The sequence below is a fragment of the Mya arenaria genome, chromosome 3 (genome assembly GCF_026914265.1).
Source record: "Mya arenaria isolate MELC-2E11 chromosome 3, ASM2691426v1".
In the NCBI taxonomy this organism is placed as follows: domain Eukaryota; kingdom Metazoa; phylum Mollusca; class Bivalvia; order Myida; family Myidae; genus Mya; species Mya arenaria.
The window spans coordinates 40,605,304-40,632,335 of NC_069124.1; the positions used below are offsets into that span (position 1 = coordinate 40,605,304).

General features: G+C 34.3%; 2 protein-coding genes across 2 annotated transcripts; one reads left to right on the forward strand and one right to left on the reverse strand.

Annotated features, from left to right (window-relative positions):
- LOC128227006 (uncharacterized) lies at positions 1–26,962 on the reverse strand. Its single transcript, XM_052937160.1, has 10 exons — positions 26,850–26,962; positions 26,457–26,598; positions 25,548–25,653; positions 24,645–24,974; positions 23,879–24,130; positions 21,833–21,988; positions 19,932–20,024; positions 19,440–19,599; positions 2,577–2,720; positions 1–2,125 (listed from the first exon to the last, which is right to left on the reverse strand). Exons 1-10 carry the CDS (start codon positions 26,878–26,880, stop codon positions 1,677–1,679), a joined length of 1,863 nt encoding a protein of 620 aa, XP_052793120.1. The 5' UTR covers positions 26,881–26,962; the 3' UTR covers positions 1–1,676.
- LOC128227005 (uncharacterized) lies at positions 7,048–10,969 on the forward strand. The gene is made up of 2 exons (XM_052937159.1): positions 7,048–7,134; positions 7,347–10,969. Coding segments are annotated over exons 1-2 (2,526 nt in total). The 5' UTR covers positions 7,048–7,132; the 3' UTR covers positions 9,871–10,969.
- Positions 26,963–27,032: the final 70 nt, after the last annotated feature.

Sequence of the window (27,032 nt, forward strand, 5' to 3'; positions counted from 1 at the left end):
TGTAGTACAAATTTTATTTTAACTTATTTGCCAGACATAACAAATATAAAGACTTAACGAGAGTGAAGCTTTAACAGAAGTGGAAAGAAACTACAAATATAAGTCAAATGAAATTAATTCTTAAGACCGAAAATTTCACTATCTTTATACATGTTAATTGATAAATTCTTCTATAATTTTGTTCAATAAATAAAGAGCATCACTATTTCAAACCATTACTTTGTGCGTACATCTAACTTATTGATACAATACGCTAGACATACATAGATATTATAATATATTGATTAAATACAAAAACAATAAACAGTTTAAAAACATTTTATGGCAAACTGAAACAAATAAAATATTCTTAAACTGCAGGTCAATTAAACACAGCATGACCATATTCACAGAATTTTTTGAAAATCCTTGAGATAACGGATGTTCCATCATAAAATTATGAGCTTAATTTAAATTCAAAATCTTTATACTATACAAAAAAAAAAGATTTGACATGCAGATTCATAATTGAGATGCAACTTAACACAAATAAGTTTAACATAATATGTGGTGTAATCATAATCAACCTCTGTCATTTGGTAGCAAGTGATTAAATGAATGAATGATGAATGGATGTATGCTTAAAAATAAACATAGTTACACACTGGAAACATGTTACAAAATCTGCAAAATGTTTTACATACAGGTCTTCAATGGGACGTATCAAAAGGTATGACACTGCCACAGTTGCTTCTAAATCTAAGCTTAAGTCTTAAGTGAAACTTTGTTTCGAAATGAGTTGCAAGATGATTTACAAATTGAACAGATCTAGTCTATATATATGCCCTATCTTCAAATTTAAACAGCAGTCAATGAACATCAAGATTTTACATGGTTTTAATGAGGAAATGATTTGTTAACAAAAAAACAACAGTTTAATAAGCATACACCCAGAAAGCAATATAAAGAAGAATTAAGTCACAATAATTTTAAAGACATTTGCATACTAGTCAGACTTATTTCAGCATTTTGTTATCTTTCATGCTGTTGCAAAATTAAGCTGAGTACGACCTCATCAAGACTCCTGTCAAGCCAAGATTTTTTTCTTCTATCTCTATATGTTATAAGATTTATATCCCTTGCATTAACATCATGTAAATGTAAAAATACTTCATGCATCTAGGCGTTTGTGGATTTTATCAAGATAAAAAGTATTATGAATTTCACATTCACCTAAAAGTCTAGTCGGTTATCCATACAAGAATTATGTTGAATTGACTCCCACTGTCAGTACTGTTCGGTAAAAGTAATCTCATTGAATTCGTGACAAGGACCACTTGTAATATAAAAGACATCACAATGGGTACCAGTTATCAAGTGAAATACACAGTGCTAGTAACTTCTGAAACATTTCCCCCTCCCAAGTCGTTAAATTTTCGACAGGTACTTACATTATTTCAAGGAAAAAAAGGCTTGATATTTCTTGAACAATTTGTATAAACCAAACACTACAGCTAAAAGACACATATTCATGATATGGTTTATACAAATGAAATACAATTCCTGCCTGATTTGGTAAAAACAAACTCAGAAACACAAAACTGTTTTAGCACTTTAAATCATTAATCTAAAGGTCACCAGCTGCCCCCCCCCCCCCCCACACACACATTTTAAGACACAATCAGCACAGCTAAAGGCTATGGACACATTACAATACTCAAGTCTGGCATTGTGTTATGTCGTCTGTGTAGAGTAGAGCAAGACTCTACAGCACATTCCAGGGAGTCGGCAGAAACCTCTGACAAATCATCAGCATAATTTTCCAAGTAGAACTTGCAGCCATTATTCAATTCACTACCTGATCTAGATTGGCTTATTTTTGGCGCTGTCTTTTTGCTGCCAGTTTTATGCACTGCTTTTTGTTTGGAATAGCCATTGTCATTCACTGAAGGAGTGCTTTCTGTTGCTCGAGTAACTACCATGCTTTCAGACAGTAACAACTCCGGAATAAGAGGTTTGATTTTGTCGAAGAGACTTTCTGTATCCGATGGTTTGTGTGAAGAAGAGATTGAGTCTTGGACAAGGTCTGTAAGTGATGGCAAGGTCAAATAGCTGCCATGAGCAGATTGCTTGGATGTTTTGTTGCCTGAAATTAGGAGAAAATCACAAGCCTTAGAAATTCAGATTTCCAAACACTAGCCCATATTCATGTAAAGCCATATGTAAAGTAACAAAAATTCATTCAAGCCTTACTCTTTATAATTCATAGGAATATTGAAATTTTATACTATCCCGATATTATATTACTAAACACACCACTCTGAAAGAAACACAACTCATCAACAAACATTCATTTTCATAAAGAATTCCTATTCTTTCACAAAAAAAAACTATCACCACTAAGTACTTAACCATTTTATGGGGAATATCTGATATTGCTTTAAAAAAGCAAAAAATAATACATTTTATTTTTTATTTTTAAAATAAAAATATATTTATATAAGTAATATGGCAGAATATTAAAACCTTAGTCTTTCATCTAAACATTCTACAACATTTATACATGTGGTCTCATAAGGTATGGCACATGTTTGTACCTTTTCTTTTTTGTGCGTTGGATTTCTTATCAGCTTTCAAGTTTTCTGGTGACCTTAGCAGCAGTTCTAATTGGGCCTCGTGACTCCCCAGCTGTGCAGCCCTTTGTGTCAACCTCTCTGCACTGTGCAGGTCTTGTGGCAGGCCTAGAGAATAGAAAAAAATCATGTAATGGAACCCTTCATTGGCCTTCTACTTTTCAGGTGATCTAAGCAACAGTACTTTAACTAATCTTGTCTTGTAATTTCCAAACTGAGCAGACTTCTGTGCTGTTTAAGTCTTGGGGCAGGCCTAAGGAATAGAAACTTGGTATAATGTAACCCTTTATTGGCAGTCTTGTTTTTGAGGGTCATGGGTGCAGGCATTGTCGAGTTATCACTCGAACAACATTTTCACATTCAAGGTCACTGTGACCTTGACATTTGACTCAAAGACTCCAAATATCAATAGGGGTCATCTACTGGTCAAGCCCAGCCTCCATGTCAAGTTTGATGGTCATAGGTACAGGCACTGTTGAGTTTGCCTTCAAGGTCACTTTGACCTTGACCTTTGACCCTAAAATCAATAGGGGTCATTTACTGGTCAGGCCCAGCTTTAATGTCAACTTTGATGACCATAGGTCTAGGCATTGTTGAGTTATCACTCAGACAAGCTTTGGTCTATCGACAGACCAACCGACCAACTAACAGACATGTGCAAAGCAATATACCCCTCTTCTTCAAAGGGGGGCATAATAAAAATAAAATGCTAAACCCTATTTCCTTGTTTTCTTCCTCAATTTTGACTAATAAGACAGTGAAATAAGAGATAATCATAAAGTTCACTTACGGGGCCAAACTCTCTGCTTTTGTCAATACTTGTATTTATTCACCAATAAAGAAGTATATTAATTGTGGCCTTTTGCCGGATAGTGAAATGTTTGACAGAAAGTTCGAAAGTATGTTCACTTAATCTGTCAAACTTAAACATTTGAATGTTGACGGCTTCTGCTGCAATGTTGACAAATTCTAATATAATCATGAATAGTTTTACATAACAACGGTTGTATATAGATGCCTTATGTCTAACAATCCAGAGGTTTGGTGATCTACTCCTTCTGCAAATCCTTACATTTTTCTTCCTGTTTTAAATATACTTTCATTATATAATGAAACTCCTTGTTTTTATTTCATATTTCATACTAATGTTTTTTGAAAATGTTTTATAATTGATGTTTTAAATAGGACGCAGCTTATTGGCCTTTATTAAACCCGTGTTACTTGTGGGTTCTGCTTTATATGAGAAATTAGACTTTTGACAGGTATAAACCCTTTCTTTTTCAAGAAGATTAGCTCTCTTTTTTCATTTTTTGATCAAGCAAGTTCATGCACAAAAGGACCTTTTAACCTATCTTTAAAGGTCTGTGATAAATAAAGCTTCAAAGAGCTCAGAAAGGAAATTGGGTTATGTTAAGAAGTTAGAAAGCATTAGATAAACAGAATAAATTAAACAATAAAATAAATTAGGACTGTCTAAAAGAGTGGTCATTAATCAGATTGACATTCAAGTAGCATTTTATCGTAAGGGGATTTTGTGTTGCAAGTCTAGTGGACAATAAATAAGTCTTACAGTTTGCCCTACTTTGTTCGCCAATGAAATCGATGTATTGCAATTGAAATCTAAAATAACTTCTAATTTAATGCCCAGACACATTGATATGGAGAAAGTAAGTCAGTTATACGGTCTACATTATCATATTCAATATAAAGGGGACTTGGTGTATATGACAAAATATGTCAAACTGTAAATTTGTAATCGTTCATAGTTTTAATCTTATGGAACATATCACTGCTCTTCCTAGGCTGGCTTAAATGATATATTCAATAAAATTCAAAGTATGAACGATTACTTATACATGCCTTGGCTGTTATCCGCTATCACTTACAAGGCTAAAAAGTAGGTTACTAGGCACTGCACTGTACAAACAAGTATTCATTGACACAAAAATGTCTTAATAATTAATCTACATTCCATGTTTGGTCAGAAGCTCTTATAAATCACCAACCAGGAAGATTTTAGTTCCAAAGTTTTCACCTTCGTTCAGGTCAAATAAAAACAAGAGATGTTTGTAAAACATTATGCCCACCCCTAAGCACCATGTTGTCAGGATTATTTGGACAATTGAATGAAATATGCATAGACCGAAATGACAGCTGATTTGTCATTGACATTGGATGCCTTTAAGGCAGTTTTAAGATTATGACCATTCAAAGTGTGAGGATAGTAGGTACAATTTTTAATCATGTTCAGATGATGACTGATATTTGAAGATAAAGATGTATCCTCTTAGCAGCAGGGAATAAGTAAATAAGATGAAATTTTAATGATGAATATGAGTTATATACATGACCTTTGACCTTACGTCCTCAAAATCCATAGGGGTCATCAACTGGTCACCCAAAACCTAAATATCAAGTTTGAGGGCCATGGGTGCAGGCATTGTCAAGTTATCACTCCAACAACATTTTCACATTCAAAATCACTGTGACCTTGACCTTTGACTCAATAACTCCTAAAATCAAAAGGGGTCTTCTACTTGTCAGGCCCAGCCTCCATGTCAAGTTTGATGATCATAGGTCCAGGCTTAGTTGAAATATCACTGGGTGAAGCTTTGTTAACCTTTTTGCATTAAAGATCACTGTGACCTTGACCTTGGCCTGCTGACCCCCAAAATCAATAGGGGTTATCTACTGGTCAGGCCCAACCTTCATGTCAAGTTTGATGACCATAGGTCCAGGAATTGTCAAGTTTGCCTTCAAGGTCACTGTGTCCTTGACTTTTGGCTTGATGACCCCCCAAAATCAAATGGGGTCATCTACTGGTCAGGCCTAACCTTCAAGTCAATTTTTAGGGCCATGGGTACAGGCATTATCGAGTAATCACTCAGACAACTTTTTATCATACAAGGTCACTGTGACCTTGACCATTAACCCTATGACCGCTTAAATCAATAAGGGCCACCTTCTGGTCAGGCCAAGCCTCCATGTCAAGTTTGATGACCGTAAGTCTAGGCATTGTTGAGTTATCACTTGGACAAGCTTAAAAAATTGTTTGACCATTAAAGGTCACTGTGACCTTGACCTTTAACCCAGTGACCCCTTTCATCAATAGGGGTCATCTACTGGTCAGGCCCAACCTTCAAGTTTGAATTGTTGAGTTATCACTTGGACAAGCTTTGGTCTACCGACGGACCGACTGACTTACCGACTTACCAACCAACTGACATGTGCAAAGCAATATACTCCTCTTCTATGAAGGGGGGCATAATTTACAATCTAAGTAGGTTTCCTAAGTAAAACACGGCATAATGTCATTTTCGGCTTACAACCCTTGCCATTTTGTCCGGGTACATGTAAGCATCTTTTTTGTGAAAGAAACTACACAAAAGAAGAAAATAATCACGATCAGATTGTTTTGGTATGCTGACAGTTACAAAAATAGGGTCATGCACAAAAAGTTAGGGTAGGTTCCGAAACCAATTTTTTTGGTAATGACTTATAAGCAAATACTGAAATCATGAATTTTCAAATGTTAAATAAACTATGAACAAGAGGGCAACAGAGCAAAAGCCACAATTTTAAAAGCCTACGTTTTGCCTCGCTAGATATATTGTATAACAACATGTGTACCAAGTCTTGTTTGAACATCTTGAACAAAGTTTTGAGTAACGGCCAAGGATATGTTTTAGCAAACTAAAAAACAACGGCAAGGCTATGACATATTGCTCGAAAATTAGACAAGCTGGAACATTCATTGTCACATGATTTTACAAAATCTCCAACCTTCAGGAAAGTCACAAATCAGGCCAAGGTCACATAAGCATGTGATAACAACCATGAAAGAAGTCGATATGATCTTCAACCATGCAATAGACTTAAGTCAAAAATGTTATTATTCTTCATTATGCTTTATCAGTTTGAATGTCAAATTAGCATGTGCAATGAACAATGAAAATTGACTGTATTAATTTGAACTTTAGCCAGAAGAAGTATATTCAATAATTTTGAGATATAGATCTGGTGTTATTGCATAATGGGAGTTCTTTCCAAATTTAATCTTAATATTCAATTGCCATTAAAGATTATGGCCATGGTTTAAATGATGCATTTACAACATTAAATGATGGAATATATTTTACGAATGATCAGTTTTTTTAGAACATGCCTACTAGAAAACAAAAAATCCTGCAAAGATTGAGTTCCGAATAACAACCATTATCATCAAAAGTTAAATGTTAAGATCAATTATCCTGATTGAGAAAAGAATAGATTATTATAAAACATAAGATTAAATTAAATAAATACAATTACAAAAAAAAATGAAATTCATTTTATCTTCTAAAGGACATAAACCAAATGTTTTTCATAGGAAGCATGTTTATTGAAAACACTGATAGCAAAAAAATGGGGAATTTGATTTGTTTGCCTAAGACATGATAAATCTCTGCGAAACATTTAGTTTAACTGCGGACTCGGTATAAAACTTGCTGTTCCAAACAGATATTGAAGTTGAAGTCAAAATGTGAGTTGCATTTTAAAATCAACAAATTTTCTATCTTTATAACAGAAATTTTTACTGCTTTATTTTGTTCAATACTATCATCTTGGTTATTTCATATTTAGCAGCTAAATAATTTACATCATTATGAGATTATTTTCATAGTTGCCTCATCATATAACAGGACTGCATTAAACAACTTTTATTTTATTTTTTTCTATAAACTTTATTTACAGGAAGGCACTCCTGTATCTTACATGGATATGGGTACAGACACAATTGTTGTGTTTTTCCCTAGCAACAGGAGCCCAGTGCCCAAACGGTATACAATGGCAACCAGATAACATGCCGAAGAGAGACGACCTCTGTTGCAACACATGGAAATGTAATAAGGAAAATCAAGACTTGACTGTTAAAAGCGAGGAATTCAACAACTGCTGCACATGTTACTCTTTCACCTCTTGGGAGGATGGAGAAGTGAATCTTGGCATTGAATACATCTCAGTCAGTGGAAAATCTCTTGTTATCGACGAAAATAAATTTGATGAAAATAGTATGTACATGATCGAGCACCAATATGGGGAAATGACAGAAATACCAAGTAATTTTTGTGACTGGGATCCAGATTCAAGGCTTCAAGGAATTTTTAGCGCTTACATCTTGAAAATACAATACTACTGGCTGAGAATTGTAAAATTGGATTTGCGAGGAAACAAAATCAGACAAATAGTAGACTTAAACTGCATAAGACACCTCGATTCTATAGACTTATCATATAACAGAATATCAAAGCTTACAAATAGTTCAATAAACCAACTGTCCTTTCTTCGAAAAATTGATTTGTCACATAATGAAATCCAAACGATGGAACCTTATTTTTTATCTCAATCAACACAAAGCATTTTTTTTGCAGACATTAGTAACAATCAACTTCCGGTCCTAGATGTGTCAAACATGATATCCCTTGTTCCATTCTGTTCAATTGATTACACCTCGAATGTTATTGAACACCTCGTAAATGAACTTGACTTCACTTTGGACCCAGAAAAACATTATGGCCCTGGCTTTGTACACCTAAATGAAAATGCCATTCAACAGTTTCCTGACTTTGCTGATCTTCTGAATCTGGAAAGCTTGCAACAGCTTGGACAGCTTATATCATTTGGATTTGATCTTCGAGAAATAGATCTAGTATGTGATTGCAACTTTGAGCCATTTCTGGACTTAACTATAGCTATTAAAAAAACGCTTTGGCGTGATTATATGAATATCACATGCAAAAGCCCAGAAAACTTAAAGGGTAAGACGGCAATAGATGTTCACGCTTCATTACTCAATTGCACATTTAAAAGGGAAGACAACTGTCCGAGAAATTGTAAATGTGTTGACCAGCCATATACAAACACAGTCTATATCGATTGTTCGGATTTAGCACTTCGTGAAATGCCCGAAAATCTACCAAACTCAACCTTCTCAGCTTATATTCATCTAAATCTTTCGAATAATTACATCACTGAACTAAAAGACACCAACTACTTACACAAGCTTACAGTTCTAGACCTGTCAGCTAATCATCTCAAGGACTTCAGCAATGGAATGGCTAACAAGCTGGAAAACGTGACAATCATAATATCTGACAATCCATATCTGCTAAAAATTCCGCAACAGTTTCAACACAGAAACATTTGTAGAACGGAAATGGAGAATGTGTACATCAATTGTGGTTGTGAAATGGTATGGATTGAAGAATGGCTTAAAGCTAAGTCATGTGTTGGTGAAAAACTGTTTAACTGTCATGTACCCAAGCATGTTCAAGTTTTTGCTCGAGACTTTTCCGCTGATTTACTTGACTGTGGACCAAACGTTTTCTTTTTCCACATGATTTTGACCTTCATAGCCGTTATTATTGGGGTACTTAGCCTAGCAGCTGCTTTGGTTTACAAGTTCTGGTACGAGATCTACATTTTGTGGAAAAGATTGAAACAGAAGAACATTGACAAGCACCATCCAGAATTTAATTACGATGTAGCAATCACCTTCAATGAAGAAGATGATCAGCTAAGAAAATGGGTCATGAATGTGTTGGTCAGTGGGTTGGCGAAAATCGGGTACAAAGTATTTCTTCCATTTCGCGACGTACCATTTGGCAATGAGAGGGATGGGGAAATAATAAAAACATTTTGTGAAACCCGAGCTTTCTTGCTTATTCTTTCAGAAAGTTATTTGCACGAGTCCGAAGACAATGACGCAGGCAGATCTTGGACGGAAAACGAATGGAAATATGCTTGGCATCAGTTTAAATCTGATCACAGGAAAAACATTGTGCTCTTGAACTATGACTATATATCATCATTGGATGTCAGCCATCGGCAAATTGCGGCTTTCTTAAGGGTTGGATGCGTAGTTCAGTTTGGTAATCACGGAAATAACTTAATTTCTGAAGTAATATCAAAAATTGGTCCACATTGTGGCTACCTTCCTGCTAAATCCCTGGGAAACAAGAAACCAGTTTTAGACAGAGCAATGCTTCCACCAGACCCAAGAAAGAATCAGAGAAATCATTTGTCCAGCAGCATCGGCTCATTTTCATCCTTGAAACTAGTGCCTATCGAAAATGTTGACAGTAAAAAAGAACCCAAGAATGGTAACCATCTTGATCTTCTATTTAATGTTCAAGGACAGGAAAGAAATGAAAAGCCTAAATTTGTTAGAGAATGTTGCAAACATAAATTACAACAAGTGAACAATTTAGATAAGTAAAGGTGAAAACATATGTATACTTTTTTCATAGATTTTAGATATATTTGCTAGTTTATTCAATATATTCATGATTTGTAGCTGAATAACACCTTTTTGATGTGGTTTAAACTTTACCAAAGCTGTTTAAGATAAGCATTTTATGTTGAATTACATTGCATTTTTGTTATGTGTAGGTGACATAAGTTTAGCTCAATAAATGGTGGTGGTGGTGGTGGTGGGGTGGTTAGGTGTATCCAACAAATACTGATGTACAGTATGTATGATATCATAACTCAATAATCAGTAAATGTCAAGCTGGATGATTCATGGGCTTTATATATAAATTTGAGGATTAATCAGACAGGTCAACTAGGCCTAAAATAAAAAAAATCTTGTTTGGAGTAACGCGACCGACCCATAAAAATCATTGCCGACTCAAATTTTTTTTTGGCATTTTGATCCGCGAATTTTTTTTTCAACGCCTTTCCGCTACTATTTTCTGTTTCTGCTCTTTTCTTCTGTTTCGGTTCTTTACGATTTGTAGACACACTCGTAGAGCTTCGGTTTTTATCGCTGATCGCAATGAGCGTTTCGAAAACATGGCTGACTGCAAGTTTGTCGAACGTGAACCGAACGAAATTACGTTTTGTGTGACAATAAATTACTTAAGCCATATATACTGTATAATTAAGCATACAACCCCTTGGGGCAGGCTCATTTCATCAACAGACATAAGTTTAACATACTAGTTTTTAAATATTATTCATTGCAAATATTATTTATTGCAAATATACCTTCATGATTGTGAAATAGCTAACACAAAATTCCGATAGAATTGATTTTATTTGGTAAAACATAATGAAACATTTTACAATGTAAAATCAAGTGAACTACAAGTACACAAAGCCATTGTATGATTGTATGTAAACCAATTTGTTTCACATTTTCGTTTGCTTATCTTGAGTGTCATAAGTTTGTTTTGTTGAGTTCATCTCTGTGTCAGTCTTAAGTAGATTGAAATTCTTTGAAATTAAAAAAATAAAGGATCAGAAGTTAAGATGTTTGTTGTTCAAAAGTTTATTACAATGCCTTGAATAACTAGTGTTATGTAGTGAATGTACTGTACACAAGATCCAGTTGTCATTGGAGAAAAAAAAAAAAAAAAAAAAAAAACCTACCTACCTACCTACCCACCTTAAAAAATCTGGGTAGGGTTACTCCAAACAAGAATTTTTTTAAGGTTGGCCCTATTTCTTACCATAAAGGTAAAGTGTAATCACTTTATATCATCATAATATGAATATACATGTGCCATATTTCAGTAATTAAAATAAGCACAAGCCCACAACCCTGACTTGTAATTTAATTTAAGTTGTTTTATGTGTTTTTATATTTGGGCTTGTTCAAGAAATAGTTCTTTGTAGTTAGATACCATATATATGATATATCCTGACCATTAAAATAACGTTTGTAAATGTTCAAAGGTAAATATACCGATTTCAAATAAACTGGAACAGTAAACCAGAACAATCTTATAAAGTTTCTAGGGCTAAATTAAACCCTGCTGAGGCCACAATTAAACCCTGCTGAGGCCACAATTATTAGATAGTTTGTTTGTCATTACCATACTGACTCACAAATAAACCTGTGACCTGAAAGTTTTCAGCCATTGGTGGAAAAAAATAAATCTTTTTTGATAAAAAAATTATGGGATTAAAAAAAACTACCTATGTGGGTCAGGTAATGCCAAATAAAACTAGTCAACGTGGCCCAAGATATACCTTTTGATAAATAGCAAGGGCAGCATTCATGCACCTAGTGACAATCTATAGGACAGCTGTATGGGAGAACATTTTATGTCAATAAAGTTTACATAAGATTTGTCTTCAAGCTTCTGTATACCCCCCCCCCCCCCCCAGTATAAATCAAATGACTAAAATGGGCCAAGATAAATCAATTTGTAAGACTTTCTTAAAGGCTATGATTCACTTTCATTCTTAACCCCAGGGATGATAACAAGATGAAAAATCTGCCCTTTAAATCCTGTAAAATTTAGAGTTCTTTTTTTAATGCTTATATCTAGTAAAATAAAAATAAACAGACTTGCAATAGTCTGAAATTGTCCCAATCTTGATTTTTTTCATCCCTGCAGCCATAACATGCCATATATCATAAATCTAGTTCTTGAACCATACCATCTTAGGGAGGTTACTCTTTCAAAGTACTGCAAACGGTTTTTATGACACTAAGGGAAGTAACTCTGTAACTAGACACCAAATGGCCACATGTCAAGCCAAGTGAAAATGCCCTTGACACTGACATAATGCTCTTCCATGCAATTGAACTACAGAATAATATGGAGTTGAACAATACATGGAATCAGCCACACTTCTCCAAGTTTTTTTGGAAAATCCTACAATGCATCGTAAAGAAACAGCTCTGATAAGGTTTATTCCAAACCAGTCCTATCAACTGTACTCATTTTGACAATTAACCCCTAAGTGTGACCTTAAACATTGAGACCTCGGTCTTGTGCACCACACTCCACCTCAAGGTGAACCTTCATAGAAAGTTGTTGTTTTTTAAATCCTATAATGAATGGTCAAGATACAGCCTGGACAAGGATAATTTCAACCTTTAACCTCTAAGCATGGCAATGACCTTTAGATTAGAGACAAGGGTCCTGTGAATGACACACTTCCCCATCATTGTGAACCTTAATGGCAAGTTGTTGTTTTTTAAATCCTACAATGCATGGTCAAGATAAAGCCATCTAAGGGCTTTAACCTCTAAGTTTGACCTTGACTTTTGAGCAACAGACCTGTGCACAACAGGCCATGTCATCATAAAGAACCTTCATAGCAAGTTTTTCAACCGTTGACCTCTAAGTTTGACCTTTACCTTTGAGGAACAGACCTGTGCACAACAGGCCACGTCATCATGATGAACCTTCATGGCATGTTTTTTGAACATCCTATCATGCATGGTCAAGCCTGTACTAGGATCATTTCAACCTTTGACATCTTACCTTGGTTTAAACATATTTATTTCATGCAAATATACAATGACAATTTATTTCATACCAAACATTTAAGAATTTGATCTGAAGCTTACAGCTTATAATGATCATCTTTTGTTGAAAGCAGTTGAAGATATCCATTTGGTTGTCTTTATAAAGAAAAGTGCATTCATAAATGTTACAAAATACGTCATACATGTTCATGTTAAGGTATCTCAAAGATTAAGGTATTCCCTTATGATGTCAACCTTTGACCATGACCTTTAAGTTGCAGGCCTTGTGCATGTGTGCCACACAACATCTCATTATGGTGACTTTCCATGGCAAGTTTGAAAATCATATGATGCATGGTCAAGATACAGTCTAGACAAGGATCATTTCAACCATTGACCTCCAACTTTGTCCTTGACCTTGGTAGTACGGACCTGGGTCTTAAGTTTGAAATGCCACCTCATGGAGACTTTTCATAGTATTTTTTTTTTTTATAATTCTTGAAACTACGGGAAGTAACTCTGTAAAAATATGCAAATGTTTTTCTTGAAACTAAGGGAAGTTACTCTGTAAAAAATATAGAAGCTACAATTGAACAGAGACCTTATGGATTTAAAAAGAAAGTGGATTTGTATGATCAATAAAAAATACAGATATGTGACCGAGGTTATCATGTGAATGGCTTGAACAATTTATTTATTATTAATCAAGGATTATGTTGAACATCTGACAAAAACAATACAATAAACAATATGAAAATTTAAAACATGTTTAAACAAAAAAATAATGGGTTGGATGAATGGTATATACAAGACGAAAATCAAAGATGGAAAATGAGACACTATTAAATGGTTTAATATAAACGAAGAAACAATAGCATAAAATATTTATCCAAAAAAGACATCAATTTTTTGCAGCATAAAGATAATCCTAACAAAGTTGATTTAATGGTACTGTTTATAAGCTGATAAAATTTTAGAGTTTTGGGATTATTACAATATTAATTAATTAATGTATTTTCTTCTATCTGAATTGAAAATTGAACCTTGAAAGATATAGTCAAATTTTAAGTTTCTTAAGACATGCTTTTAGGGAAAAAGACAACTCAAAGTATATACATATAGATAAAAAAATATAAATTAGAATTGAATTCTTAAAAAATTGCTATGTTTTTCCATGTTTCATATTATTTTAATGTGATTGTCAAGTATAACTTCAGTATCATCATTTCATCTGGGTTTTTTTGTATTTGTCCGAGGGCCCTTACGAAAGGGTCAGGTGACACTGTAGGCCAAGCCTTATTGCTATTAGCAATGATTGGTGTCAATATAAATCAATATTAAAAAATCTTCCGTTTTCCATAGGCAGTTTATGATTTACAGTTCCAAATTTACACAAAACATAAGCAAACTTGGGTGATAATACATGGAAATAATTTTCAATAGAAAATTCTTTTAAAGATGTTAAATTATTAAGACATGTATTTGATCAATCTATTGTGCTTAACAGATTTAGGATAAATTAGTCATAAAGTTGATGATAAACAAGGTTTTTGAAAGCACCTGAAGACTTAAAATGATGATCTAACCACAAGTTTGATGAACCAAAGCTATTAAGTGTTATGAACAAAATTATCCAGCTTAAAGTTTAAACAGTGTTAGAATACGTATAAAGCAAGGTTCAAGTTAATTTCAATATGAAAAGAAATTGGTAAAATTCAAAGTTCCCCATTCATACATGCCATATTTCTGAGAGGCTTCCCAGGGGATTTTGGTCTAAATTCCATGGGTTTTTGACCAGGGGATTTTTACACAGCAAAATTTTGCGCAATATCCATATTTATGATATAATGATGAATACAGAAACACACTCTAATTACAATGATTTTTTTACTAAATCATCATGGTCTTTCATGGTATTTCACACTTAAAATGTTACGCTTTCCACTGTCAACCTTGAGCTAGTTTTAAAAAATAATTAAATCCCCCATACAATTTGGATTAAACTTTTTAAAGTTGAGGATTAGTTTACAAAACTTAAACAAACAACAGCTGTCACAGAGACAACGCGCTCAACTATGATGCTGCTTTTCAGTGTAAGAATTAAAAAGTTTTGGCAAAACATGCATGGATCACTGTAAAATTAGATTAGAATGGTGCCTGCAATTGTGTAAAATTCAAAAACATTCAGCCTTTAAAGGGACTGTGTCACAGATTGGCACAAAAAAAAAGTTTTTTTCTATAACGAATCTCAGGACAATTATCTTATAGAATGTGTTACGCTTTGATATCATAATTGTAAAAAAAAGTACCAAAATCTAAAAAAAAAATTATGTCGAAGACCAGGTTCGAACCCGCGTCGCCAAAATTGAAGTCCAGCGTCTTATTCACTGAGCTACAAAGGCTTATACTAATTGGGTGACATAATTAAGCTATACACCTACCTCGGTAATATCACGTGATAACATCGATTAGCCAATCACGCATAAGGAATAAATTCTACCTGGTAGACATACCCAGTAATCTTTTTTAATGGAAAAATACGAAATAACTGCTAAACTTTAAATAAATTGTAAACTATGTGGTACTTCAGTTAGTAAGTTTCAATGAATTGTACACATCGATGCCAAGTTTATGTCAGTTTTCGACAATTTTCTCTTTTTTTTCCCGCTATTCTATCATATGTGAGACAGCCCCTTTAATGAAATACAGACTTGATGGAAATAGCAGGGGTTTTCTTAAGCGGACGCCCGCTTGCCCGCGCGGGGTTAAAATCGCCGCGGGCAAGTGATTTTTCAAAGCAGGTAGCCCGCTGGGCAAGTGAGCTTTCGTAGTGAACGCTTTCCGGTAGTTTTATTTTATTTTTCTTTGGATTAAAATATTTCCTAACAAGCATAAGTTAAACCAATTTTGATTGGTTATTGGATTTTAAAACGCCAATCAAATGAATCGTAATGTATAGCGTTCGTCAGCCTTGGCAAGATGGCGGACGGAGACGAACTGGGCGAAACTGAACACTTTTTTCTCAATTTTCTCTAAAAGTAAACCAAAACCTAAGCCGAAAACTACCGATAATGAAAGAAAAAGTAAATATGAAAAAGATAGTACAAAGAGAATCTTTCAATCTTCCTGGTTAAACGAATTTAAATGGTTAGAATACGAAAATCATCTCATGAAATGTAAAGTTTGTACGAAATATGATGATGTTGGTTCTTTTGTTACGGGTTCAAACTTCTTTCGAAAAGACTCTTTAAAGGCTCATGAAGAATCGCAAGGTCATTGTAAAAATGAAAAGATAGAAAATGCAAAAAAACAGAAGTGACAGTGAGGCCATGGCTGGATGATGCTCGTTTGAAAAAAAAATGTAGCAGTTAAGATCTGTTAAAAGTTATTCTTTGTGTTTATTAATAGATATCATTGCCTTTGATACAGATTGATTAAAATTGTATACATATAAACATTTGCAAAGATCGGGCAACCAAATTTTACAGGGGGCAAGTAGATGTTCAAATTGACTTGCCCCTGGGGCAAGTGAAAGTCAAATCGTTAGGAAAACCCCTGAATAGCATGTAATACATTGAGGGATTATAGGTTGTAAACAATAACAATCTAAGTCCAATAATAAAGGGCCATTATTTGCAAAATACAGTTATCTAACTTGGTTATTCAAGTAGGTTTGGTTTTTGAGTACCGTTGTATGAAGTCTCAATGCAATACATCAAGTAGTTGCTGAGATATTAACCTATGTGTGCTTACATGCAAAACCTTAACCAGAATTTCTAAGTCGAATAATAAAGGGCAATGATTTGCATTACATGCAAACTAGAATGATCTTAAATGGTTAATTAAGTAGGTTGGATGGCTGAGTACCACTGTACATTGTATAAAGTCTCAATGCAATACATCTGCTGAAATATTAATCTATGTGTGCTTACATACAAAACCTTAACCTGCATTTTAATCAAGAAATTGTTATCAAACTTCATTAATTAAGTATGTTAGATAGTTGGGAATACATAAACAAAGTTTCAACGCAATAAATGATGTTTTTACTGAGATAATGACTTAAAGGTGCTCACATTCAAAATCTTAACTAAGGTGTGACCCCAACGCCGAAGCCGAAGCCGACGCTAGAGTGAGTAGTATAGCTCTCCTTATTCTTCGAATGGTCGAGCTGAAAACTTAAACACTCTGCTGCATATTAACGTACAGTTAATATTTACGAGCTCTGTCACCAACTGGAAACATAGCTTTTCTTGCCTGATTGTTAAGATGTTCTTGTGTAATTAAATTTCCCATTATGAAAAAATTAACTCCAAAATATGAGAAACTATCAACAAACTCAATATTATACAGTAGAAACTCACTAAACTGGACAACGTACGGACTAGGCAAAATTTCCGGTTTAGTGAGGATTTGATGTACGGAGTAAGTTTTGTCCTCTAGGGACAGTTCAATTCTTCGATGTTTAGATGGAGATTGAGACATGATTAAAGCACATGCAAAAGTGATAAACATAATTAAACATTTCTGCGTTTTTATAATTATCTTTTCTTCCAAGTCTTAAAATAAAACAACTAGCGAAAATGACCACTTCATCACAAATCAAAGTTCTTGATTTGAGTATCAAACAAACAAATTATCCGATTATCTGTAATTTAATGCTTGTTAAGTATGTTTGATAGTTTAATAAACGAACCGCTCTATTTGATTCAATCATAGAAGTCTTTAGATAAAACAATCAATTTTCTTTTCACAAGTTTGATTATCGTGCGGCAGTCAATCCACAGCGCAATCATCATTATCGATTATCGAGTTAACACAACATCACAGGTGCAATATTTAACGACGCACCGGCTGTCAAAACAAAGTGAATTTTGGTTCAAGAATTCTTAATACACAAAATCATTTTGACATGTTGGAACAAATATATGTCCGGTTTTGTGAGGTAAAATTACGTTGACAACTAACAAATTTTCTCGATTTTTTGTCCAGGGGTTCCGGTTTTGTAGGGATTTTTTTACATTGAAAATAGAAGGGGAAAACCGGGACTCTAAAAAAGTCCGGTATCCCGAGGATTCGGGTTTTGTGGAGTTCCGGTTTAGTGAGTTTCTACTGTATCTGCGAAATTATAATTTGGTATTTCTTAGTCACCTTTTGTTCTTCCAATATCACTAGCTTTGTTTTAGCAGTATATTTCTTAAATTGCGTTCTTTAACAAATATCTATTTCTTTTCATAATTTGACTTTTGATAACGGATCTTTAGAAACAAGAGCTGTCGTAAAACAGCCCGCTCGACTACGCCGCTTTGACTTAGAAGTGCATACAATAATGATGTGATATGTGCCTGTCAAAAGCAATAAAACAATCAAAATAAAAAGTGAACAAGAATCGGATTTTTAATGATTGGCAGAATAGGTTCAGTTTCAACTGCTTTCTTCTATGTTTGTAACAGTGACCTTGGCCCCAAACACAATCACATGAAAGTCCTCCATAAACTCTTCCTATATATCAAGTTACAACTCTCGGAGACCGAAACACAATCTCAGAAATGGTCTCTATAAACTCTTCCTATATACCAAGTTTGGTCACAATATATAGACCCTTACCGTACTTAAGTTATTCAATACCAACCCCTTTTCTATTAATAGTTACCTTGACCTTGATCCTAGGGGCCTCAAATGCATTCCTATAAAAGTCCTCCATAAACTCTTAGTATATACCAAGTTTGGTCTCTTTATGTCAAACCTAGCTAAAATTATTCTATACATATATTCATACATTCTATATACTAGCTGACTTTGACGCTGCCCTCCCGAACAATGACACCAGTCATTCAAATAACTTTTTTTTTTCCTGTATGAAAATTTCGATAAGAATATAAAAATGTGCCTGTCAAAAGAAATTAAAAGTAAAATTTAAAATAAAAAAAATCAAGGGACATAATTTGTATTTAGGGTTAAAATAGAGTTATGTGACCTTAATGTACGATGGTCTTCATTAATTGTGCAAAGTATTAAGTGCATTGAATGATGGTAATAGAATTGTTTTTATTTAAAATCCAACTTGCCCTAAAACTTTAACCTGCCCTAAAACTTTAACCTAAGTCAATCAGGGGCCATAACTTGTATAAAGGATAATTTGGAGTTATGTAACCTCATTGTGTAAAGGTCCTGAACAACTGTGTGAAGTATTACGTCAATTGAATGAAGGATATAGAAGTTATCAATAAATATCCCAACCTGCCCTTAAACTTTAACCTAAGTTCCAGAGTCAATCGGGGGCCATAATTTGCATAAAGGATAATGTGGAGTTATCTAACCTCATTATGTAATGGCCCTGAACAACTGTGTGAAGTATTAAGTCAATAGTATTAAGGGTATTGGACTTATAAGTGAAATCCCAACTTGCCCTTTAAACTTTAACCAGACGCCGATGCCGGGGCGAGTAGTATAGCGCTCCTTATTCTTCTAATAGTGTCAAGCTAAAAATCTTGTTATCTATTTCAATCATACATTAAAACATTTCTGACAGCACGAATATAAGATCTGACCAAACTAATGATTAGAAAAACTAATACCTCCAAGTCCATCCCTATGAAACACAGCCAGAGTGTATAAGGCATCTGGGTGTCCATTGTTAGCAGCCTTTGAGTACAAGTCAGCAGCCTTGCACAGGTTCTCGGGCACACCGTAGCCATACTGGTAGCACAGAGCCAGAGCATATTGACTCTCACTGTCCTGTATAAATGATATGATAACCATGACTAATTTGTTAATGCTCATTCAGTCAAACAAGGGGAATTATAATGATTTAAATCAGAGTAATTTGACTTGCTATATAAATTATGTGCTTATTGTCTTTGCTATCAAGCATACCAAGTTTCATACCTTTCATTCACGGTTTTGAATTATGGCCAAGTTTATTAAAGATTTTGCATAACGACACCATCGACAACATCATCATACCTATGACAGAACATTGCCTACTTTTATTAAAAAACCCCAGACAAGCTTCAAATGTGAGAACCTTGGGTACTGTATATTTACCCTGTACGTATTGTTCAACTTACATTTTGGTTAGCAGCCATGGTGAGATATTTGATGGCCTTCTCAGGATTTTCTGTCCGTTCCTCTGTGTAGTATACACCTAGGTAGCGCTGGGCCTGCAAGTATAAGAAAGTCCTTTTCTAATGATGATAGCCCTTTTACATCCCTTTTTTACATTCCATAACAAAAAAACTTCTTAATATACAGTAAAACTGCGATCGCTCGAGGTTGCCGGGGACCGAGCCTAAACCTTGAGGGAACTGATGTTTCGAACGACCTGATTTTCATTTCTCCAGGCTGTTATGAAATATATTTCAGTGTATTTCAAGTACAAAGTAGTCTGTTTACTAAGACACCGATTATGTGTTGCGTTGTGGAAATCGCTCATATGTTCAAAGGCTGTCGTTTACTATATGTATACTAAATATAAAATGTAAAAGAAATATCAATATATCAATAAGTCGATTTTTTTTTACAAAATAGCTGTATTGCAAAGCAAAGTGACAAAAAGGAATTCTTTTAAGAGATTCCGATGTTGGATCGATATGGTAGTGTTTATTCATATTTTTATTACTCATTTACATTTCTCAAAATTAACTTCTCGTCATTAACTTCTCATAATTATCTTCTAAAATGCCCATATCAACTAATATCGGTCATGCGTTAACAGTGTTAAACGGTTTTTCACACCTTATCAATTGCCTTTCAACTGTCATTGCAATTTTTACAACTTGCAAAAATTTTAATACCTAGCAATTGTTTGTTTATTATGGAACATGCGTTCTGGAAAAAGTGTGAAATTATGACCTCGAGGGAGCCATAAGGTTTTGTGCATGATTTGTGTACTTGGGACCGAGTATATTACTCGACTTCTCGACATAATTAGGTTCCGATGCAGCGTAGGTATATTTTATATGAAAATAGAAGGAAAAAAGTTCGGGACCAGGCTCCGACCTCGAGGGAACGCCGGTTCTCGAACCACTGCTTGTTCGAACGACCGCAGTTTTACTGCATGTGGCAGGCATTGCTTTATGCAATCTAATCTTATATAACAAAATATTGGCAAACTACAGGGGTTCTAACAGCTGATATTTGTCAATCCTGAAAAATAGCCGGGGTTCTGTTTGAGTAATAGGGATTCATGCCCGGTGAAGGGTAAAGGGGCTAAGACCCCTTTTAAAATTGTTTCCAAATTCATTTCTATTCATTTAAAGGTACTTCCTACTTTTGTTTTTGATGCAAATGTCCATGCAAAAACAATCTTTAATCTTCACAACTGTTATAGTGTAGTCTAAAGTTAAAAGCTCTCAATCCTTATTTCAGGATTAATCCAAACCCCACAGTGTTACCTCCCTTACCATAATCCCTGCCACCATGTGAACTAAGTGGCCAAATCGGTTAAGATTGTAAATTATTTTTGTTTTTTTGTATTTTGACCTCAATGCACCTTGAATAATTGAAATTTGATAAAAGACTCAGCAAGACAATAAATGTTCAGTTAACTGCTAACTATTTTTATTTTATACTTGTAAATATTTTGTCTTAATTACTGAGTCTGTAGACCGTAACATATGGACTTCTGGACAGAATTTCTGTATTATTCACTGTGTTTTCTGTTCCACATCACACAGTACCGCAATAAGAAAATCTACTTCAGAATACAACAATTTGACTACCGTAACAGCGGTTGTTTTTCAATACTTTTATAAAAGTAAAATATTAGTTTTATCAAAACCAAAAATGTACAAGTTTAAAATAAAATTCTTTGTAAATTGGTTGATCTGTGGTGTTGTACCTCTCTTGTTGCTAGCAAAAGGTTACAACGAACAAGACTGTTTATGCAAGCAGCTCAAAATGAAACAAGATCCACTGACTACCAATACATTCCCATTTATCTAGAGTAGTATTTAGAGTTGTATGTAACCTCAGGAAGGCTAAAGTCTGCTGCAGTGGTGACAAGGTCGAGGCCCCGACTGGTGTCCCTGGGAGTGTAGAATGAGCCCTCGAGGTACAGGAGGCCCAGATTGTACATTGCCTTGGGATATAAGTCCTCAGCAGCCATTTTGTATAGGCGGATTGCCTGGGGAAAATAAATTAAAGCATTAAAATACAGGTAGTTGCAAAAGACAAAATTAAATGCATTTTTTTTCTTTCAAAATCTTGGTAAGCATTAAAGTGTGAAGTGTAACAACTGCCCAGTAATTTTTAAAATACATAAAGTTGTACAGAAAGTAATGCAGATTTTATAACTTTGAAGATCTTGTTGGAAAGCATCACTTGAATATGATTTATTTGTACATGTACTAACATAATAAAAAATTATGCACTTATATTACAGGGCTTTTTTCATCCAAAATTGAGAAGAGGCTTTCTGGCCATTTTATCTTGGAAAATTTGATGCATCCAATTTTCCAATAGAATTGACATACAATAAGGAACAAATACAGTAATGATATCACAGTCAACCTTACAAAGTGACTCAGTGTGTGTATACCAGGTGATGAATTGCGTCATAAATGCTACGTCGGAAGGCAACATTTTGCTTCGAATGAAGTCTTTAAACTAAGATAACTTCACCATTTCTTAACCATTTTAAATGATACATAGCGCAGTCTACGCCTCCTAAGGAGCTCCGCCATTGTTTTTTTACCAGAGTTTGATTGAGAGATTAGTTTCTTAAAACACTCTGACAAACCTTTTCGAAATACAGCCGTCTGACGGAGCACTGTCAAAACAATATTTTGGAAACAGGTTTGTCGAAGTGTTTGATGAAACTAATCGGCTTATCAAACTCTGGTAATTAAACGAAGGCTGGGCTCTTTTAGCGGCATAGACTGCCCTTTGCTTCATTTAAAATGGTGTAGTAAAACAAAAGTTATTTGTTTTAAGTCTTCATTTTAAGAAAATTATTGCCTTCCGACATGGCATGTATGACGTCATTTATCACGTGGTATACACACACTGTGACTGTTAACCTTGAGATTGTTAAAACTATCCAAAATTTAATTGGTTTATCTCCACTTGTCCTTTATTAACAAAATACATTTTTCTGACATTTTTTTAGTTGAGTGTATACTTGATTTAAATGAAACATATGTTTGAAAATTTGGGGAAAATGGGAAATAGGCAAATATCTGCCTCTGCTACAGAAAGAGAAAAAACTTGGACTTAAAACTTTGAATGTGTTGGTGAAAACTATATATATATCTGTTTCTGTATGCTACCAAATACCAGTGGCATACCAGTGACTAAACAGAAAAACAAAGCAAAGCATTAAGATTTCATCTTTAATCCTTAAGTTAATCTTCAAACCTAAGCTTATCTCGGGACTCCTTATTTATAAGTTTTATTTATAACATACCGAAATCCCCACCCTGAAAGTAAATTTTAGTATGAGGGGAAGCAGGGTTTTTTTTGGCACAGATCCTTTAGAACAAAAATAAACATGTCATATCCACTTCTTGGTACTTCTTTATCTTTTTAATACAAATGTCCAGCAAAAAATAAATAAACATAAAAATTATGTATGGTAGACTTAAATTGAAAGCTTTCATTCCTGATTTTATGATTGATCCTGAATGCTATCATCCCATCATCTTTAAATACATGGAGGGTTTCCTATAAGAATTGAAATATGTATGAACTTCCTTTCTATCAATTTTGGAAGTTTTTTCACCCTAACAAGGAAGTTCAATTCTCATCAAAGATTTCTCCATTTATATATTGTACAACTATTCTAATACAATTTGAAATTTAAACATGGCAACCCACAATCCACATTATTTCTTTTCATTTTGTTTTTATATCTTTAACTTCAAAGCTTCAAACCAAAAGAAGTTGTATCCATAACGTTGAAAGTGAGCGTACTTCAATTTTGACTGTTTTAACCCATTTTTAGCTTATAAAATATTTCCAATTTTCTTTTAACCGAAGCGCTGTTTAAACATCAAGATAAATCTCAGAGTCCTACCTCTTTCTGATCTTTCTGCACCCCTTTACCATGCTCATAGCACACAGCAAGATTAAACTTTGCCTTTGTGTTCCCAAGTTCACATGCTTCCTGCCACAGATCGGCTGCTAGTTTGTTATTGCCATCCTCAGCAGCCTGAAGACCCATAATGCTTTTGCCTATGGCTGTGTATTTGTTACAAACATCAGAGAAATCAGCAAACACTGATTCAAGGGTTTCTACTTTTTGTGCAGCATCTACCTTTGGGATAGGCTGAAAAAGGAATATGACAATGAATAATACAAATAGGAATTTTCAGGATTCTACCTTTTCACAAGTATAAGTTAAGGCAATAATAAATTGTTTGTTTCCCCTTCTGCAACCGAGCTGCAAATTGTAATTTACTTCACAGTGGTCTAAATTAACACAAGCCCGCAAGCCATGCACTGGTAAAATGTCTTCCGAGCTTGTTAAAATTCTAAATTTTATATAGCAGGGCTTGTTAAAAAAAATTGATGCCAAGCAATAAGATAAGAATTCGGGCTTGTTTATCCCGAAGTCTAATTTCAATGACTGACTTCCTGAGCAAATCCTTCAAATTCTCCAAGACCATCTGGATGTTTGTTTATTTAATTGACATGACGCCAAACCACTTTGGAATAAACAGTCCAAAGAGTAAAACAAACAATATTTTAGTATTAGCCTATTGATTGTTCTTTTTTATTTTGTTCCAGAAATACTATGAATCAACTAAACAGCAAAATGTCATGTAATGGTATTAACAAACCTTTTCTGCCTCTGTAGGTTTACTTTCTGCTTTCTCATTGGCTATCTCATCATCTTCATTAATCCAAAGACTCTTAACAATAGGAGTGTAACTCTGTATATTGTGTCTTGGTCTTAAACCCACAGGCTTCTTTTGATCGCCATGTTTCTGCCTAGGTTTTTGTGGGGGTGTTTCCCTAACACTTTGTGGTCCTAACCCTGGAAGTGCATGGACTATTGGGAATCGTGGTCGTATACAGCACTTAGTACACAGGTCTGGATTGCGATATTTCTCCTTTATGTATTGAAAATGACAGTTGTGAAAGTGGAATCCTGCTGCCAATACTCCTCCCTGAAAAAAACAATAGTGTTCATCTCATTTGTATGTCAGGGAATATCATTAATGCAACAGTTAAACACATGAATAAATGTTATGTTAGCTGAGCAATTGGGATTGATCTACAAACTCAATATCTGTAGATTTATGTTTATTAGGCATTTGAACAGATTGTTTATATTGCCACTAAATGCACATTGCATTTGTGTTTTAAACCTCATGAAAAGGAAGAACAAAAATCTACATTCACCATCTTAATGTTGCTTTAATTGCAATGTTACCCACATGTCACAAGATTAAATAATTAAGAGAATTATTGTACATAACATAATGGTGTTGAATGTTTCCTTCTATAGTTTACCTGCATTGTTAAAGCCCCCCCACACACACACTCCCCCCTCCCCTGGAGTTACCCTCAGGAGTCTGTGCAGTTCAGATGTAAATTGACCACAAAACTCTCAATACTATATTATATAAACTCTGTGATAATTGGATTAAACAACTAATCAAATAAGGAATTTTATTGGGGTACTACACAGTTGAAATATATTACTCTATTAAGTTCCTTTATGCTACAATATAACTGACCAGTCCTATAGCATCACATGTTGAGTAGGGGCCATGCACAAGCCTCCAGAATTCTGGTGGCACTGTCTGTTGTGATTTTTCATCATGGTCCTTCTTATGTTCCCCTCTGAATAAGAGATAAGGCATAATTTTTAACAGTGCTACTGCATATATTAAGTATATGTTACAATTAATTACTATAAATTTATTGCATAAAAAATAAAATTGACATTTGGATGAAATAGAATAAAAGCAAGTCTGGAGTTCTGGAGTTTTGTGTGCAAGGCTAATGAACAGATGCTAATTAGGCCAACTGGATGACGGTGTTTACCTAGCACTAATGAATTTCAGTTTTCACACCCATAATGCTGCCAATGGTGTACAATTCACAGTAATAATAAAATGATTCTGAAGTTTTTTTTATATAAAAAAACATGTTTTACAATTTGTTGAAAGCTAAAAATTATAAAAACCTATAGTAAGACTTGGTATTAAAAACTATGTTTGCTTAGTTTCATAGTCATGTAAATGTCTGCCTTGTTAAACCAGCATACATGCCATATCCCCCGGCGGGGGGAAAAATCCCCGCAATTTCAACCCATCCCCGGACTGGGGATCCATATCCCCTGGAATCAATTTTTTTTAATATTTTTTTTCAAAACCTGGTTAAGGTTGACAGTGGAAAGCATCAGTAATATTATGAGTGTGAAATTCCATGAAGGACCATGATGACTAAGTCCAAAAATATTTGTAATTTGAGTGTATTTCTGTATTTATTCTTATATTATAAATGCAGATATTGCGCAAATTTTCGTCTCGTAAAAATCCCCTGTAATATCAATATCCCCTGGAATTCAGAACAACATCCCCTGGATGAAATATGGCATGTATGAACCAGATATTTTTTTATAAATAAAGTAATATAAATACGTTGTTCTGCATTGTGTCCATTTAGGGTTTTCCTTTGCTTTTTCCACATATCGCCTGCTATCTTTTTTGCAGTCCGACTCGCACCTATCTTCCACATGGATGCCTGCCGAGGCTCCAGGACCAGGGCACTGCTGCCGTACGGCTGTGAAATATTTAGAATGATTAAATTATGTATCTTAATGCGCTAATTGATATTGATCAAATCTGTATTTACGAAAATTCACAGTACTGAGTAGCCAGAATCTTTCAGAAAGATAATTTTGTAAATCACTTAATCAGTGATTGAGTAAATTAAAATAAAATTCGGTCTATTTTGGTTCTCAAAAATAATCTGGTGTTGAAAATGACACTACCAACTACTATCAGTTTATTAATTATTAATATATTCCTTACCCCTCGGCAGGCTATGTAACCATCTCCACATCTACAGCATACGCTATCGTCTGTAAAATATAGAGAACTAGTTTATTTTAAAGCCATTTTGTCCTTCAAGTATAACACTACCGTAATGTACAAAATTATGGTTGTGCTAAACTATTAAAATTGAGTTATAAAGACAAAAACTTAGCTTAGTGT